Here is a 19,158-nt window from a genome sequence, read left to right as displayed (position 1 = left end):
AAATAAGACTACCTCCCCTGACCCCACTACTTGTTTACTTGCATACAGCTCCCAATATAATGACAGTTAATTTCATCAAGAAAAAACGTGACCATACCTAATACAGATCCCTTATTGGAAGAGATTTTACAGAAAGGATGTAATTTTGTTTCTAGAAGAACCAGAACTTGAGGAATATATTCTCACCTAGTAGAATTAGTACTTGTTAAAAACTGACTAAGGGTTCGTTTAACTGTGGGGCTAAAAGTTATTTGACCTGCCGATTAGTAACAGCGGGAGACACTTTTTTCTCTCACATTACTAAAAAAAACCATCACCTGATTTTGAAACAAGTCCTAAAGGTTAGTGAAGAAAACCTAGTAAAGCAAATGAAACAAAATTATTATATTTGGTCATGTATTTATTGAGAAAATGATCCAATAACAGCTCTGCGTGTGGCAAAAGTAAAAGGAATCCTTAGGATTTTCATATCATTTGAAGGTGAAATCAGAGTCCGGTGTTTTCAGTCAATGGGATGACACTCAGGTGTGAGTGAGACCATGTTTTATTTAAAGAAAGGGATCCAGCTAAGCCTGATCACACATAAAACACATTTATGGATGGACATCATGGTTCCAACAACAGTCAACTACAACAATCTCAAGAGACAGTCAGTCATGTCAAAAGAACAATCCTAAACACCCAAGTCCTTCTTCTGAAGAACGACTAAAGAAGAATAAAGTACATGTTCTGGAATGCCAAGTCAAAGTCCTGCCCTTAATCCAATTAAAATGTTGTGTAAAGATCTAAAGTGAGTGGCTCATGTGAGGACACCCACCAACGTCCAAGAGCTGAAGCTGTTCTGTATGGAGGAGTTGTCTTGTTATTGATCCAATAACTTATCTGCATGTGGATCAGTATTCACTTACTTATGGCACACGCAGATCTGTTATTTGATCTTTTTTTTTCAATAAATACACAGGCAAATATAATCATTTGTGTTTCATTTGTTTAACTAGGTTTTCTTCATCTACTTTCAGGACTTGAAAATCAGGTCACATTCATATGAAAATGATATTGTAATTAACAAATATATTATACAAAAATGTTTTCACAAACTTTAAAGCACCACAGTATGTGCTTCAGTGGTTACAACTTAGGATTGTTATCAATGCAGGTGCCTTACTTTAGATAAGTGGGTGCAACACTTTATACCCTTCCCAGCTCTCCCCATCTTTGGGTTTGCTACCTCAAGCCTTACAGTATTTCTTGATGAATTACAGCATATTTAATAGACAATAAACAGGACTGGGCTATCAACCAGACCTTTATTTTAGGTAAGGCCCATAATCAGATCACATGTGTTGGCTTTTGTAGTGCACAGCAAGAGAAGACCTATAAGGGAATGGCTTTCCACACTTCCCACAAGTGTATGGTTTCTCCCCTGTATGGACCACCTGGTGTGCAGCAAGTACCCTCTTAACAGAGAACCACTTCCCACACACAGGACAGGGATAGGGTTTGGCCCCCGTGTGGACCCTCTCATGTGTGTCGAGGTTGCTTTTATGCTTAAATTGTTTCATACACTGAGAACACGAGTATGGCTTCTCCCCTGTGTGGGTCCTCTTATGGATGAGGAGATGCTCCTTTTGGCTAAAAGACTTGCCGCACTCTAAACACTTGAACGGCTTAAATCCCAAGTGAATTCTCTGATGCCGAAAGAGATTGGATTTCCTCGAGAAATATTTGCCACAATCGGAACATGTGAATGATTTCTCCCCAGTCTCGGACTCTTCTGCCTCTTCTGCATAATCGCCTTGGGGAAAAGTTATTTTGTGTATGGTCAAACCCGTCTGTTGAGCTGCCTTATCCCTCTTCTGCCGCCTTCTGAAACTTCTTTTATCATGTTCTGAATGATCCTGATAAAGAAGGGCATGAGGGATTTCCTCAGGTTGACCAAGACCTTGTAATGAGTTACCTACAAGGAAACAATACACAGCACCTTGGTGAGTATTGGCTTATTACTTATTGCCCACCCCTACATAAAGGCATATATCATGTTCCAAACCGCCTGCCCTCCACATTTCTCACTGGCCCCATGAGCTGTGTTTTGGAGCTGTGCCCATTGAAGGACAATTTTTTCCCCCAAAACATCAGACTTCCTTAGTTTACTTCAGTGAGTATTCGGATCGATGAATTTGGGACCAATGAAGTGCTAAAATAGGGTGTTTTAAAAATAAAGTGCGGAGCTGGGGGGAAAAGTTTTGCTAGGATAGGTGCCCTTTGATGAAAATTTGTCAATATCTCTTTAAATAGTTGAACACCAACAAGAACAGCACTTGGGTTTACAAAGGACAGTTTGGTATAGAAAAACAATGCAAGGAAGACCTGTGTCATGAATGAACCCACCCTTTTTCAGTTCCTTCAGCTCATTATTCGTCACTCCTGATTTATAAAGTGCCCAATAAAAAGGAAAAACATTTGAGAGTTTTTACCTTGAAAAATTAAGTTATGGCAAGCTTTAGTCCTTATAACAATGCACATAAACATCAAGGAGGAAGGCCCTGGGTGGTGCCGTCCTCCCCAAATCTGCCCCAGCTCATCCCCCTCTCCATGTAAATGGTAGAGTTCTGCGCGGGTCCATTTTTTGGGACCGGTACCGGCAACCTGCAATCCGGACCCGCATTCTTACCCACTTGGACCCGCTACCCGACCCGCAAGTACCTTATCCGCAACCTGGACCCGCGACCGGCTGATAATCAAGAATCAAGAAGTACTGTCATTGTAAACCGTAAGTGACATCCTCAGAAGTAGACGTGATCAGAAAAAAATGAGTAAAACAGAAGGTGCTGTCATTGTAAACTGGAAGTGATGTCATCGGAAGTAGACGTGACCAGAAAAAAGGAGTAAATATCGCTATTGAGAAGACCTGTGGCCCGACCCGTGTCCCGCAAACTGCCAACAAGCATCTTTACCCGCACCCAGAACTTCTACCCACAACCCGCAGGGTACCGCAGGTTTTTGCAGGTACCCGACCCGCTGCAGGACTGTAGTCAATGGATCCCTGGAAACCATGGGCCTGGTGGCCACCTGCAGTTGACTAGTAAGTAACATGCTGCCATTCCAAGTTAATCAGATACTGATTATGCCACTGATATACAGTATAATTATGGATGACGCCCCGAATTAAGGCAAATAAAATCACAAATGGCTACTTTATACAGGTTCAAACGCAAAGCAATTTATTGTCCAATAAATAAGAATTACAGCAATAGGAGGATTTAACATGGAGCAGCACTAATCATTATATTCTCTAACAGGAGGATGAGTGGGTGGGTTGAGATGGGTGATGGGCTTTGTGTTCTGCCAGCAAAGCTGGGTGTTAGTTGCACCCTATAGGTTCAGATTGGAATTGCTGATAAAACACAGCACAGTAAAGGGCTAATAATGAATATGGGGCAACAAAATGGGTTTAGTTGCAGGAGTCTTAAAACTAAAAGGGATTCTGATCCAACTAAGCATTTGCCACAATAAATGCTCTTTGTTCCACTATCTGTCTGCTCCATTTGACGCAACACTACTAGTAGTAGTAAGCAAACGCTGCAACTTCATCTGATGACATAAAATCTCAGTGTCTGACTGACTTTTTTTCCGTGTCGGATGTAGATGCATGAATCAGCTCCACCATCCAGTTTTATCTGATCCGACATTGTAGCTATAGTGGGACCAGGTATTGTATCATCCTACAAATCACGTTGCATGGTGTCGGATGGCAAGATCACATAAAATCTGACCCACAAAATCTGATGTGTAGTTTTAGCCTAATACCTGGCAGAAACAACCACTAAGTAAGCGGTGCATATAACTATCATTCTCTGGCACGAATTCTGAGAATTTTTCATCTTTCACTGTTGCAAAAGTCCTGGTCTTTGCCTAGATGTTCATGGGCAACTTTGGCCTTGTCTTGACGTTTCTGGACAGGGTTCCTCCTGGCTCATCTCCCATGTCAATCTCATTTGTGCAACCTCTTTCTAATGGTATCACCATAAACATGACGTCAGTATCGGCAAGAGTTACAATTCTGGGGTTTTTAGACTTTTAGAGACCATTCATGCTAGGCCTGGAAACCATGCTCATTCAGTCTAGGCCTGGTTATCCCGACCATTCATGCAAAGCCTGGTAACCCCACCCATTCAGTCTAGGCCTGGTGATCCCACCCATACAGTCTAGATCTGGTGATCCTGACCATTCATGCTAGGCCTGGTAACCATGCTCATTCAGGCTAGGCCTGGGGATCCTGCCAATTCAGGCTAGGCCTTCGATGCTAGGCCTAGTAACCACGCACACAGTCTAGGTCTGGGCATTCCGCTCAGTCTATACCTAGTGATCCCATCCATTCAGGTTGGCCTGGAAACCCCACGCATACAGTCTAGGCCCGGTGATCCCGCCCATTCAGTCTAGGCCTGGTGATCCTGCCTGTTTAAGACAAGTATGGCAATGCAGCTCACTCCAATAACAAAGAGTAACCCAAACTATATATTTGAAGGATAAATAATAGGTTCCTTCAAGCTCTTATCTAATGACATTCAAATACCTACAATAAGGTGCAAATGATTAGCATTACTGAGAACTATAGGAGGGACAGAAAAAAAAAAAAATCACCCAAAATCTCACTATAACTCGCCAACCCCATTATCTCGGCTCCACCTAGCAATCAAGCACGTCAGTTTGGAATAATATTCTAAATGATCAGCTGAACACAATTCTTGAGGGGTCATCACAAGAGCTTCTATATTTATGAATAAAATGATAAAATCCAGAATGTCAGTTGAATTTTCCATTGTGGGTAAGAGTATACAGAAAACAAATCCTTCACTGTAGTGGGCACACAGAGACAACACTCCCAAAATGCATTCTATCACTTATTTCCTTCTGTGCGTTCTCTGGTGGGAATGTAGAGTCGATTTGCGCTTAAAACTCTTTCCGCATTCAGTACATGCAAATGGCCGCTCTCCGGTGTGGATCCTGCGATGCGCCAAATGGTGGCCGCTCTGCTTAAAAGATTTGCCACAGTCACAACACACAAAGGGTTTCTCCCCCGTGTGAATCCTCTGATGAATAACAAGAGTGGATTTGTGTCGGAAACACTTGCCGCAGTGCGTGCAGGCGAACGCCTTCTCCTCCGTGTGAATCCGCTGGTGTATGATCAGGTCAGACTTTTGGCTCAAGCATTTGCCGCAGATCAGGCACATGTAGCTTTTCTTCTTTGCGTGCATTTGTTGCTGCTGCTCGGTATCAGCTGAGTTATAAAGTAAGGATTCTGTTCTTTTATCATTCTGGGCTATTTGCTGTGCAGCCAAACCCTCTCGTGCCTCGTACCCAAAGCAACTGTACATCTTCTTATTGGTGTGTAGGATCTGGTGTGACCTAAAATCTAACTCACTGGCAAAAATCCTGCCGCAGACCCTGCAGTTATAATTGTATCCCGTCAGGTCCTTTGTGGTGGGTAACACAGGGTGGCTTTCTGGAACAGTCCCTGCCTTTCTTCCATCTCCATTGATAGAAGTATCCATTACAAAGCTCCTGTTTCCAAAATCAGCCTCTGAAGGTAAAATGGGGCAGGCGTCTAACTGGGCTTCCCAGGTGGTGGGGTTACCTGTTAGAAAAAGAGGCGTATCACTCAATGGAAGGGCAATTTAGCAAAATACACTGCACTTGTATAAGGGGCTTCTATCAGCGCTGAATGAGGATACATAGTGCTTTACCAAATCAATGTGCCTAAAGGAACCTACTAACAATGAGAGCCAACGGATACTGCCTGTCTAACATTGCAACCCTATAGTTACTTGCTAGTGACAAGATGGCACCCATAATTAACATGCATAAAACAAACACAAAGGGACTGCAGAGACCACGAATGCAAGCGCAAGGGAACCTGGGGGCACAAAAGCATGTCTTTTAGTGCTTATTTTAAAAGCACTTAAGCCTGGGGTTTGGCTGTGCTCTGCATCTCATGCTGGATTAACTATCAGGCACAAATACTGAGTAATGTATAAGTTAGGGGTACAAGTGATGCCTAACCCCCTCCCCAGCTGTACAGCAGCACTGGCGCAGGTTTCTACACTCCATCTTTGAGCATAGAGACCTGAAGGACAGGGAACGAAGGGCAAAAACATGGTTGCCTGCATCTCCTTATTTTTGCACTTTGCACCCTACCCTGTCCTGCCCAGGTAAATGACAACTAGTGCACAATGCCAGGTCAAATAAAACTAAATAATATAGACCCCTCTCTCCAAATGTAGGTGATTTCTGACAGTGTGAAAGCTTGGGGCTGCACATGTACTGTATATAGGCCAGAAAAGTGGCTGTTGGTATCAATGCTGAAAAGAAAGGATGGCTTGTGATTATGACATTGGCAATGTATCTACTAGCGGATTTGTCTCCAAGATACAGTCCTTATTTAGACTTTATCCATTGAATAAAGGGCTGGATTGTCATGATTTTATGGACAATTGTTTAGTCAGACTTGCAAGACAATGTAACACACAGTGCCATCCTGATGATGTCTTTATATTTCCAACTCTTGTGCCTCTGGTGCTCAGTAGGGATTTCTATCCATCAAGTGCAATGAGACATTCCAGAGAAGGTAGGCTTACTGAAACAAACGGAGCTCAATGGAGCAATTTGAGTAGATGACCAAGCAGGTCAGGTTTGGTGAAGGCCATAAAAGTATTCAAAATAACTGAATTTCCTGGTAGAAGAGATAGCAGCAATGGAGGTGTATCTGCAGTCAATTAGAGGAATCCAACAATTGGGTTCAGGTTTCTTCCTGCTTGACAAGGCCAGTGATCTCTGCTCCTTCCGGCGGAACCTTCATTTTTCTTTGCAAAATTGGGGTTATAATTTTTATTCCTGCATGGACCAGGGTTTTATTAAAGTAACATTATGATGTCATAGAAGGTAACATCCAACCTGTGAGGCTCCAGCTGGGAGGCCTGCATTACATTATCTTCTCTCTGACATAGTGCTGTTTAGTACAAATCACTTATAGAGAACACGGTCTGTCGACCCCCTGGTATTTCGGCTTTGCTTATCTGGTGATTTTTTTGTTTCCCATTTGAAAAGCAGTGCTATAAATGAAGCACATGACCCTGTTTATTTCTGTGTACTCCCATGACTGCAGCCAAAGGTATAACAATGTCACACTAATCTTCTGGGGTTCAGATTAGCTTTCCTTTCTACAGATCTCACTTTAATGTTGACTTACTACAGTTTTCGAATCCAGTCCTCAGGAATCTTGGGTGCAGGCAATTCAGCTGTCTGAGGCGCCACAGCCCTGATCCCCAGACAGCAATGATAATTTAGTCACTCGATGCCAGGCAACAGCATAAAGCAGGCTAGTTTCAGAAACACCAAAGAAATAGGTGGAAGCAGCTCACTATATGAGGTGCAGAAACAGTGATCTGAGCTCCTGGTAAGATCTATGTCGCTGGATATGTTATGGGACTGGCAGGGAATTTCTGATGAGACCTGAATAATGTTTACCTTCCCTCCCAGTGAAATGAATCCAACAAAGTCCCAACAATTCCTCCTCTCACACTAACACAAACAGTCATGCCCACAAGCAGAGGGGATATGGACTGAGCAATGAACTCTGTAAATTTCCTACCTGTATAGACTGTGCCCAAATATGGCCTCCCTGATTGGACACCCACTGGTTAGAGACTTTCTAACGCTCATACATCACCACCTTTTATGACTGCAGTGTTACTTAGCACAATTTATATAGACATAGCAAACGAGGCAAAAAAAAAATACCATCCTGTGCATGGCTGCACCCATGGCTACACAGCAGCTTGTTTATATAAACTATAGTAGTACTTATCTGTTATCTACTGTATATTCTGTGCTTGAATGGCTGCCCCATGGCTACACAGCAGCTTGTTTATATAAACTATAGTAGTACTTATCTGTTATCTACTGTATATCCTGTGCTTGAATGGCTGCCCCCATGGCTACACCGCAGCTTGTTTATATAAACTATAGTAGTACTTATCTGTTATCTACTGTATATCCTGTGCTTGAATCACTGCCCCCATGGCTACACAGCAGCTTGTTTATATAAACTATAGTAGTACTTATCTGTTATCTACTGTGTATCCTGTGCTTGAATGGCTGCCCCCATGGCTACACAGCAGCTTGTTTATATAATCTATAGTAGTACTTATCCGTTATCTACTGTGTATCCTGTGCTTGAATGGCTGCCCCCATGGCTACACAGCAGCTTGTTTATATAAACTATAGTAGTACTTATCTGTTATCTACTGTGTATCCTGTGCTTGAATGGCTGCCCCCATGGCTACACAGCAGCTTGTTTATATAAACTATAGTAGTACGTATGTTATCTACTGTGTATCCTGTGCTTGAATGGCTGCCCCATGGCTACACAGCAGCTTGTTTATATAAACTATAGTAGTACTTATCTGTTATCTACTGTGTATCCTGTGCTTGAATGGCTGCCCCATGGCTAAACAGCAGCTTGTTTATATTAACTATAATTGTTCTTCTGAAGCAAACACTCCAGCTTTGCCATTGCAGGACACCAGTGCAGTATACTGTATTTTCTTTAAAATACATTTTTTTGGTGTTACTGTTCCAAGCTGAGAGGTCTTACCTGTGCTGATTTCTGCAGGGATCTCCTCTTCCTTACACTGCTGCAGCACTATTACATCTAATTGTTCCATCTGCAACACAACATCAGAGTACATTTTGGGTCTTCTTACAACTACTATTATGTTTACTACTACTACTACAGGTAAACATCAGTAAAACAAGATGCAGGATGGAATAAAAGGGAGAGTGAAATGTTGTATGGGATGGGAAGCTGAAGAAATAAGGAATCAGGGGAGAAGGTAAAAGGCAGAAAAGATGAGAAATGATGTGTTGGAAGAGAAGGACAATAAGGGTCACTATCATCACATACAGGGGGCAGCATGACAAGGGGAAGGAAAGATATTGCATTAAGAATGTCCTAGTCTTCTCTGGGAAGAGAATATGTGACTATTAGGGGCATTTAAATAAGATGGATCAAATGCTTGTTAAAATTGTGGGTTAATTCAGTGCACTTTGATATTTTGGAAGGTATGTGCACTTTAGTAGTATAAAATGTAAAAGTACAATGCAATTAAAGCACATAGACAATGTAAAAGGATAATTAATATCTCTAGAAGATTATTTTGCAAGATGTGGAAATGAGATAAAATATAAGTAGTGCACTATTTTGGAACAGAAATATAATCGGTCTGCATCCCTTATTAATATGACCTGCCTTTGATTATAAAAAAGGTCTTCTTTATAATAATAGTAAAATAAAGAACTATAAAAACAGGTTTTCATAGTAGGTCAATAAGTAGTTCATATGATTTACTTCATTGCCTTGAGACCTGGATAAAATGTAAAGATTGGGAATATTATAACAAACCCTTGAACATGTATTTAAATGTATGTTTATTAATAGAATTGAGGAAGATAATTTATTCATGTCTCTGTAATAAATAGTTTGAGCATCTTTAGTTGCCCTGTGGTATGACTTTAATAATATAATGAATAATAAACCCCGGAACATGTATGTGCAGGTATATAAGGGATGTGACCTAGGATAGCCGCACCTTCTCTGATAAAGCGCCCAATGGTGCGAAACTCGCCAGGAGGGAGTGGCCAACATGAGTTATGCAGACAGGGGGAAGACACTGCTTTGTGGCATGTTATGATGTAATGTCTTTATATTGATTTTCATCATTTAAAATGATTTGCTGTGTTGATTTTGCAATAAATATTTGAAGCGAGTCACTTTGCCTGTTTCATTGATTAAACACAGACAAGTGTCAGGGGGGTTTACTGTACTTTTATACCTGAAAATCCTGTGTACTGGTGTTTTCTTCATGTATGAAGTCCTGCGAGTAAGGAGGGCTGTGGTCTGTTCCTGCTGTGTTTCTGCTGATGGCTTCATCTGCCGGTAAGAGACAAAGAATCAGGAATGATGTTGTTGCTACAGGTGACCACAGGGTGTGTACAGTAATCACACGCATCCGCAAGATATTAACATGAAATACATGTCAGCTCTACATTCCAGGGCTTAAAGGATAAGTAAACCTTTAAAATAAGAGAATGTAAAATGGATGAGGGGGGCTATTCTAAGCACTTTTGTAATGTAAATTCATTATTTATTTTGTTTTTATTCCAAGATATTAAGGATATTAAAATATGAATGAATTTTATTACAACAGCGCCACCTGCTGGTCAGTTTCCCACCAGTCTGACCAGCAAGTAGTCAAGAAAGTTGTCAGGAGAAAGAAAGAGGCTGATGTTCTTCTGCTTAGGATAGTTTCAAGAAAGGTTTCTAATATTATTCCTAAACAGAAGAATATCAGAGCAGCCTCTTTCTTCCTGCTGACAACTTCCTTGTCTACTTGGTGGTCAGACTGGTGGGAAACTGACCAGCAGGTGGCGCTGTTGTAACAAAATCCATTCATATTAACAGTACATGTATCCCTTAATATCTTAGAATTAAAAATAAATAAATAATGAATGTATATTGCAGAAGTGCTTAGAATAACCCCATCATCCATTTTACATTCACTTATTTTAAAGGTTTACTTACCCTTTAAAACAATCCTATCAGCCCACTCTTCTCTATCAGTGAGTGTCTATGTCTAACCTGAGTTCATTTCTGTTGGCGTTTCCTCCGCTTCCTCCTTGTAGCCCTAGGGAGAGATGACATTTACATCCTTAGCTTAAGGTAGAATAATAAGTCATTGGCCCTGAGGGAAGCTACACATTGATTTCAAGGTACCTGAGCAAGTTGTTACATTTAAATACAAGATGAACAACAGAAGTAGAAACCGTAAAAGTAGAAATAGTTGCATTTTGCGATCTAAACTGTATTGTGTGCATGTAATTGAACCTGAGTAAATGCAGGTACTTACCTGATGAATCTCTAGGATCCCACCACTTTCATGAGCACAGTGCCGAGAGTATGGTGGGATTGGACATCTGTCTGCTGCAGTCTGTGTTGGAAATGGCTCTGAAGAAAAACAAACACACAGGGATGTCTTTGTCTACTGCACCTACACCTATGCAGCAGATTTGCACCGAATAAATCCTACGCTAATTGTGCATTCTGGGTAGTAAAGATGCTGATCTGCAGGCATTTGTGAGCCTTGCATTTGAGTTAGTGATGGGCCGTAGGGAAGCTAATGGTATTGGGCAGCAGAGGGCGAGCACAACACTGGTCACTATAAGTCAGAACTGAATAATGTGAGGTGATTGGTGGTGACTTTTTTTCTTACCCGCGCTCATCTGATTACGAATCGACTCATCATTCTTATACTGCTGGGGTAACATTCCAACTCGTGGCTCCATCTGTGGGACAGAAGTGTCACAGTGATCAAGCAAACATGACTGACTTTATATTATGTTTATACGGGGGGTATATTGTGCACTGCACACAATTGGCGAAACTGACAGATTAGCCTGAACTGGTCAACCATGACGTTATGCGGGGCCCTCCGCTACTACGTGGAGTAACATGTCACACACTCTCAAAGGCAGACATCTCTGTATTGTTGAATGGGATGTGTAAATGGGGCCCACAGGCTGCATCTGCTGCACAGACCAAATCATAAAACCAAAAAGTAAAAAAAAAGAAATGAGGGCAAAGAAAAAAGAGAATGATGTGAGGATAGAATAATGATAATATTCAATGCCAAAACATGTGGTCATTGCTGAGGGTGCAGCTTGACATGGGAATATGGTCAATTGAAAGGGAATTGTCCTGGTCTGGTTGGCCCTCCCAAGCGTGACAATATGCACCTGCCCTCTCTTTAGAGTTCTGCATGAAATCAAGTAACTGCTGGAACAAGGTGGTATAACTGAATCTTAATGTATACTACTTTCATTTAACCTTCTCTGAACCTAACAGAAGGGGGCGCTTCAGTTCTGAGCCTGCCTAGTGTGATACCTGCCAAACTCATAATGCTGCTTTCCTACCTGGTAATTGGGAGAGATCAGTCTGTTCTCCTCTAGACCCTCCTGGGTATATGCAGGGAGGTGAGATCTTTCTGAGACATCTGAGAATTCATCTGCAGGAAATAATCAGAAGTTGAGGAAGGAAATGGATAATATTAATAATCTGCCAGGGGGTGCAGAATAAATTCCCAGGGATCACATAGCCCCGTTGGTGAGGTTTTATGGTAGCCCTTTCAGTCAGTGACTTGCCCCCTGGTGGTGGGGGGTTTATGCTCAGGTGGGACATGGGTACAATTGGGCACAGCAAAGTCAAGCTTGGGGTTCATTTATCAACAATGGGCAACCTGCACCTTGGCACTAACCCATGCTGACCAATCACATTAGCAGCAGGCTGGGGAAAAAAAGTCAATGGCTCATTGGTTGCTATTGCTTTCTACGCAGGGGCAAATAAATGACCCCAAGACATACAGGGGAGCTCAGATTTTTAACTGAAATACAACTGTTTCTTACTCAGTGGGGGCCGGTCCTTGTGAGGCTTTGCTTTGCCTTTGTGCCGCTTCTTATGTCGTTCCCCATATTCCCTCTCCTCTATGGTGACACGAATAGCAACGTCCTCCTCCCTTTCTGGAACCTGTAGTAACAACCAAAATGAAACTGTCAGGATCTGCAGGGAATCCCCAATCTTGCACCCTTAGTGAATGTTACCTCGCAAGGCAGCGGCTGAAGGCTCTTCCTACTACTGTTGCTCTCTGGGGTCTGAGACCTGGGGGTAGGGTCTGTCTTTGACCCCTGAACCATTAAAAATCCTTCTGATACATCGGCGCTGCTGCTACTGGGTACAGATTGGCCATCTTGTTTTTTAACAACAACGCAGTCCTGTTGAGAGATAACACTTAAAGGGGTTGTTCACATTTGAGTTAACTGTTAGTTTGATGTAGAGAGTTATAGTCTGAGACCATTTGCAGTTGGGTTTCATTTTTTATTACTTGAGGTTTTTGACTTATTTAGCTTTTTATTCAGCAGCTCCTCAATTTGTATTAAAAACAATCTGGTAGCAAGGGTCCAAAGTCCCCTAGCAACCATTGTTGCATTGATTTTAATACGAGACTGGAATATGAATAGTAGAGGACCGAATAGAAAGAGGAGTAATAAAAAGTAGCAATAACAATACATTTGTAGCCTTACTGAGCAGTTGCTTTTTAGATGAGGGTCAGTGACCCCCATTTGAAAGCTGGAAAGAGTCAAAAGAAAAAGGCAAATAATTGTAAAACTATAAAAGAATTAATAATGAAGACCACTTGAAAAGTTGCTTAGAACTGGCCACTCTATTACATACTAAAAATTTACTTAAATGTGAAACATCCCTTTGAAGAGTTTTTTTATGGGGTTTGCATTTAAAAGGGCGATGAACCTTTGCACCATGCCTGAGAGGTTGTCAGGCTCGTTAAAGGGGTTGTTCACCTTCAAATTAACTGTTAGTATGATGTAGAAAGGGATATTTCGATGACAATTTGCAATTGTTTTTTATTTTTTATTTGGGGTTTTTCATTTATTTAGCTTTTTATTCAGCAGCTCTCCAGTTTGCAATTTCAGACATCTGGTTGCTAGGGTCCAAATTCCCCTAGCAACCATGCATTGATTGGAATAAAAGACCGGAATATGAATAGGAGAGGCCTGAATAGAAAGATGAGTAATAAAAAGTAGCAATAACAATATATTTGTAGACCTACGGAGCATTTGTTTTTTTATATGGGGTCAGTGACCCCATTTGAAAGCATCAGAAGAAGAAGCCAAATAGTTTAAAGACTATAAGAAATAAACAAACAAGAACATTTGAAAAGTTTAGACTTAGACATTATATAACATATTGCAAGTTAAAGGGATACTGTCATGTAAAAACATATTTTTTCCGTTAATAGAGCTGCTCCAGCAGAATTCTGCACTGAAATCCATTTCTCAAAAGAGCAAAAAGATTTTTTTATATTCAATTTTTAAATCTGACATGGGGCTAGACATATTGTCAGTTTCCCCATCTTCCCCCAGTCATGTGACTTGTGCCTGCACTTTAGGATGGAACTGCTTTCTGGCAGCCTGTTGTTTCTTCTACTTAATGTAACTGAATCAGTCTCAGTGGGACTTGGCTTTTACTATTAAGTGATGTTGTTAGATCTACCAGGCAGCTGTTATCTTGTGTTAGGGAGCTGCTATCTGGTTACCTTCCCATTGTTCTTTTGTTAGGCTGATGGGGGGGTGATATCACTCCAACTTGTAGTACAGCAGTAAAGAGTGACTGAAGTTTATCAGAGCACAAGTCACATGACTTGGGGCAGCTGGGAAATTTACATTATGTCTAGCCCCATGTCAGATTTCAAAATTGAATATAAAAAAATCTGTTTGCTCTTTTGAGAAATGGATTTCAGTGCTGAATTCTGCTGGAGTAGCACTATTAACTGATTCATTTTGAAAAAAAAAACATGTTTTCCCATGACAGTATCCCTTTAACATAAAGGTGAACCTTCCTTTTAAACAGATACTTACCATTCAAGGTATTTATTGTAAAAAAAATAAAAAAAAACTTTTTGGTTAGTTATGTTATTACATAGTGGTGATAATAACTAGGTGTAGTATAAATGAATGATGATGATGATAACTAGGTGTAGTATAAATGAATCATGATGATGACGATGAGGAGCATGTAACCACAGAACGACTCACCTCCCCCGTCAGCAGCCAAATGATCTCCAGGATGAGACTCATGATCCTCTCAGTGGCCGGATTCCTGTCGCTGTTCATTGCTGATGGATTGCACAGGTTCTGCTCCATGTTGTGGTGCCTGAGTATAAAGAGACAAACACTGGATATTCAGGAAGTAGAAAGGTAAACGCGTCCGGTCAGATAGAATAATGCAGGTGCGTAGATACAGCACTGACGGAAAGGGCAGAATCCTCGCCCCTCATTTTAGAACACCAAGCAATGATTGAGCTGCACATCTGTACATTGCACAAGTACAGGGACATGTTTACACACTCCTTCCACTCTGGGGACAACAATAAGTGGCGGATTTGTGAGAAGCCAGCAGGGCTGTGTGTGTGTCTTTATGGGGCGACTGCTGGGTTCACGTTGCCCATTTGCCCTTATAAAGTGTTGCCATTACCCTATTTGTCACCCCTTAAAGGGGCTGTTCACCTCTGAGTTAACTGTTTTACTTAGTTTTTCAGAATTCATTGAGGTCTGGCATAGTGCTGAGAGACTGGCTTCAAAAATGGATCCAGTTCTCAGCCTCAAAACTATAGGCCAGTTAGTCTGACGTCAGTGGTAGGAAAGCTTTTCGAAGGGTTAATAAAGGATAAGATACTGGACTTCATAGCAAATCATAATACTATTGGTTTTATGCGTAATAGATCTTGCCAGACTAACTTAATTTCTTTTTATGAGAAGGTGAGCAGAGACCTGGATTCTGGGATGGCAGTGGATGTGATTTACTTAAGACTTTGCTAAAGCATTTGATACAGTGCCACACATAAGGTTACTGGTTAAATGAAGGAATGTTGGCTGGAACATAGTATTTGTACCTGGATAGAGAACTGGCTAAAAGATAGACTACAAAGAGTGGTGGTAAATGGAACATTTTCTAATGGGACCAGTGTTGTTAGTGGAGTACCGCAGGGCTCTGTACTAGGTCCCTTGCTTTTCAACTTGTTTATTAATGACCTGGAGGTGGCCATTGAAAGTACTGTTTCTATTTGTGCAGATGAGACTAAATTGTGCAGAACTATAGGTTCCATGCAGGATGCTGCCACTTTGCACAGTGATTTGTCTAAACTGGAAAACTGGGCAGCAAACTGGAAAATGAGGTTCAATGTTGATAAATGCAGGTTATGCACTTTGGCAAAAATAATATAAATGCAAGTTATACACTAAATGGCAGTGTGTTGGGAGTTTCCTTCGGCCTCGTGTTTTTATATGGTCATGAAACTTATAATATCCTTATATTTTACAAGAGGGGGTACTTTATTCACTATATAAATGAGCTGGAGAGAGTGCAGAGACTAAGTGCAACTAAACTGGTTAGAGGGAGGGAAGAGTTAAATTATGAGGGGAGACTGACAAGGTTGGGGTTGTTTTCTCTGGAAAAAAGGCTCTTGTGAGGGGACATGATTAGACTTTACAAGTACATTAGAGGACATTATAGACAAATAGCAGGGGACCTTTTTACCCATAAAGAGAATCACGTACCAGAGGCCTCCCCTTCAGACTAGATATTCTGAGACAATTTGCAATCGGTTTTCATTTTTTAGAATTTTTGGTTTTTAAGTTATTTAGCTTTTCATCCAGCAGCTCTCTAGTTTGCAGTTTCAGCAATCTGGTTGCTAGGGTCCGAATTACCTTAACAACCATGCACTGATTTGAATAAGAGACTGGAATATGAATAGGAGAGGGACTGAATAGAAAGAGGGGTAATAAACCGTACCAATAACACAAATGTGTAGCTTTAGAGAGCATTTGTTTTTTTTAGATGGGGTCGGTGACCCTCATTTCAAAGCTGGAAAGAGTCCAAATAAAAGACAAACCCTGAAAAAACTATAAAAGATAAATAGTGAAGAGCAATTGAAAAGTTGCTTAAAATTCTATAACATACTAAATGTTAACCACCAAAACCTCTTAATTGATGTATACAGAAAGCTGAACACACCGACTACTTTCTTCACTTTTCTCCCTTTTCTCTATTTTCTTTTGCTTCTCCCCCCCATTAAGTAATGGTCAGTTATCTGAAGGTAGAACAGGACTTTTAGTTAACAGAGACTAAACTAGGGATGCACCGAATCCAGGATTCAGCAGGATTCGGCCGAATCATTCTGCCCGGCCGAACCCGAATCCTAATTTACATCTGCAAATTAGGGGCAGGGAGGGAAAACTTGTCACTTTTTGTCAGAAAACAAGAAAGTAAAAAATGTTTTCCCCTTCCCATCCCTAATTAGCATATGCAAATTAAGGTTCGGATTCGGTTCTGTATTCGGCCGAATCTTTCACGAAGGATTCGGGGGTTCGGCCGAATCCAAAATAGTGGATTCGGTGCATCCCTAGACTAAACTTTATGATGTATTGGAAAGATATATTCAAAGTCGTTACATATGCAGATGTCTCTTTGTTATACCATTTTTTGAACTCTCGACTGTATCAAAGAAAATCAATAAAATTTTAAATAAAAACAAGGCTTTGATTGTCACAAAAGCTCATTGACTTTATTCACTGCTAGTCTGCTATTGGCCTTAGAGGGGTAGTTCACCTTTAATTTAACTTTTAGTATGTTACAGAATGGCCAGTTCTGAACAAATGTCAATTGTTCTTCATTTCTTCTTATATAGGTTTTTAAACATTTGCTTCGGACTCTTTCCAGCTTTCAAATGGGGGTCACTGACCCCATCTAAAAAACAAATGCTCTGTAAGGCTACAAATGTATTGTTATAGCTACTTTTTATTCCTCATCTTTCTATTCAGGCCTCTCCTATTCATATTCCAGTCTCTTATTCAAATCAATGTCTGGTTGCTAGGGTAATTTGGTCCTTAGCAACCAGATGGCTGAAATTGCAAAGTGGAGAGCTGCTGAATAAAAAGCTAAATAAGTCAAAAACCACAAATAATAAAAAATGAAAACCAATTGCAAATTGTCTCAGAATATCCCTCTCTACATCATACTAACAGTTAATTTAAAGGTGAACGTTCCCTTTAATCTCATGACACAACAGGCTGTGACACAGAATTGCCATTTCCTTCCATGGAAGCCACTCGCTAGCCGCACACACATCACGTGACTAGAGAAGCAGAGCTGGCCTACAAATCCCAGCATCCCCTGTTTGTCTCTAAGAGAAGCTACAGAATAAGGCCACAGGCCCAGCAGCCAAAAGACTCTACTAAATGCCCCCAAGCTCTGGATCTCGTGTCCAATCAAATGAACGCGGTCATTAGTCCAGGAGAAGCAGCAGTAATGACCGGCCCATTTTCTGGGGGCCGCAGAGGCTGCTGGGAAGTGTAGTGCCACACGTAACACAGGTACATGCAGCATAAGGCGGGGGGGGGACGTTTGCGGGTTACAGCCCAATATTCAGGCGCCTGAGACCAGGGATTTTAGTCATTAAACAGCGGCCGATATTCTACTCACTCAGGTACCCCCCGCCGCCAATCAGCTGAGCTGTGTACAGCCGGCTCCTGCCTTTCCGGAAATACCTGGGCACGTGACCTGACCGGTGATGTCATCTGCGCGCGCCTTTCTTTTCTTTTTTTTTTGTTGCTTCATTCTTAATCTTGTACCTCAGCACCATCCGTTACACAGTCCCTTCCCTCTTTCCCCAAACTGTCCTTGTTCCCTGCCACTTCTCCTTCCTACTGAACCTGCTCTGCCCTCCCCCACTCAGTAACTCCTCAGGGATATGATCACTGTGTTCTGTTACTTAACTCCCACTCCCCTTCCTCTCACTCACTGACTCTCTTCACTCACCGTCACTGACTCTCTTCACTCAGTCTCTCTTCACTCAGTCTCTCTCCCTCCACTCAGTCTCTCTTCACTCACCGCCTCTGCTCACTCACTCTCTTCACTCACTGTCTCTCTTCACTCACTAATGCTCTTCATTCACTGTCTCTCTTCATTTACTGTCTCTCTTCATTCACTGTCTCTCTTCATTTACTGTCTCTCTTCGCACCCTTACGCCTGGCGAATTTGCGCAGCGGACGTAACTACACAAATTCACTGTCGAGCAAATTTTTCTGAACGTTACCTTTTACGCTAGACTTCCTTCACCACCTCAGACCAGGCGAAGTGCAATAGAGTAGATAGGGATTGCTTCAAAAAAAGTTAAAATTTTTTCTAAGTCCCAAAAAACGCTGGCATTTTTTCTTTTTTTATGGGTGATAGGCTGAAAAAGATCGAAAATTTTTTTGGGGCTCCCCTCCTTCCCCCCTACATTTCCTAACTCATGGCACCTTAACTATACAGTGGGCACATGTGTAGGGCAAAATAAGAATGTTATTTGATGTTTTGGCGCCGTATGCAAATTAACCATCGCTAGTGTAACTTCGCTTGGCGAATTAACGCTAGCGCAACTTCGCAACCTTGCACTTCCCCTGAGCGCAACTTCGGATTTTAGTGAATTTGCG

General features: G+C 41.5%; 1 protein-coding gene across 3 annotated transcripts; it reads right to left on the bottom strand.

Moving 5' to 3' along the window:
• Nucleotides 1–382: 382 nt before the first annotated feature.
• On the bottom strand, nucleotides 383–18,374 carry LOC108710058 (oocyte zinc finger protein XlCOF7.1-like). Of its 3 annotated transcripts, none has more exons than XM_018250435.2 (11): nucleotides 18,167–18,354; nucleotides 14,722–14,839; nucleotides 12,712–12,882; nucleotides 12,517–12,637; nucleotides 12,028–12,119; nucleotides 11,328–11,400; nucleotides 10,965–11,062; nucleotides 10,697–10,742; nucleotides 9,891–9,988; nucleotides 8,654–8,723; nucleotides 383–1,957 (listed from the first exon to the last, which is right to left on the bottom strand). In XM_018250435.2, the coding sequence occupies exons 1-11, from the start codon at nucleotides 18,259–18,261 to the stop codon at nucleotides 1,335–1,337; spliced, it is 1,605 nt and encodes a 534-aa protein (XP_018105924.1). In that variant the 5' UTR covers nucleotides 18,262–18,354; the 3' UTR covers nucleotides 383–1,334. The 3 variants fall into 3 exon arrangements, with proteins under 3 accessions (XP_018105924.1, XP_018105923.1, XP_041440576.1); XM_018250434.2 differs by lacking the exon at nucleotides 383–1,957 and adding an exon at nucleotides 3,205–5,635 and having other exon boundaries at nucleotides 18,167–18,374; XM_041584642.1 differs by lacking the exon at nucleotides 383–1,957 and adding an exon at nucleotides 3,205–5,635 and having other exon boundaries at nucleotides 18,232–18,364.
• Nucleotides 18,375–19,158: the final 784 nt, after the last annotated feature.

The sequence above is a fragment of the Xenopus laevis genome, chromosome 2S (assembly GCF_017654675.1).
Source record: "Xenopus laevis strain J_2021 chromosome 2S, Xenopus_laevis_v10.1, whole genome shotgun sequence".
Lineage (NCBI taxonomy): Eukaryota > Metazoa > Chordata > Amphibia > Anura > Pipidae > Xenopus > Xenopus laevis.
This window is presented reverse-complemented; position numbering and strand designations above follow the sequence as displayed.

Bases quoted from the DNA above. Each gene is read 5' to 3' on its own strand.
- LOC108710058 (XM_018250434.2), bottom strand. From the start codon at position 18,261: ATGACATCACCGGTCAGGTCACGTGCCCAGGTATTTCCGGAAAGGCAG. The intron at 11,401-12,027 runs GTAGGAAAGCAG...TCTGTCCCACAG, and splicing joins TGATCTCTCCCAATTACCAG to ATGGAGCCACGAGTTGGAAT. The intron at 5,636-8,653 runs GTAAGACCTCTC...TTTTTCTAACAG, and splicing joins CCCTGCAGAAATCAGCACAG to GTAACCCCACCACCTGGGAA.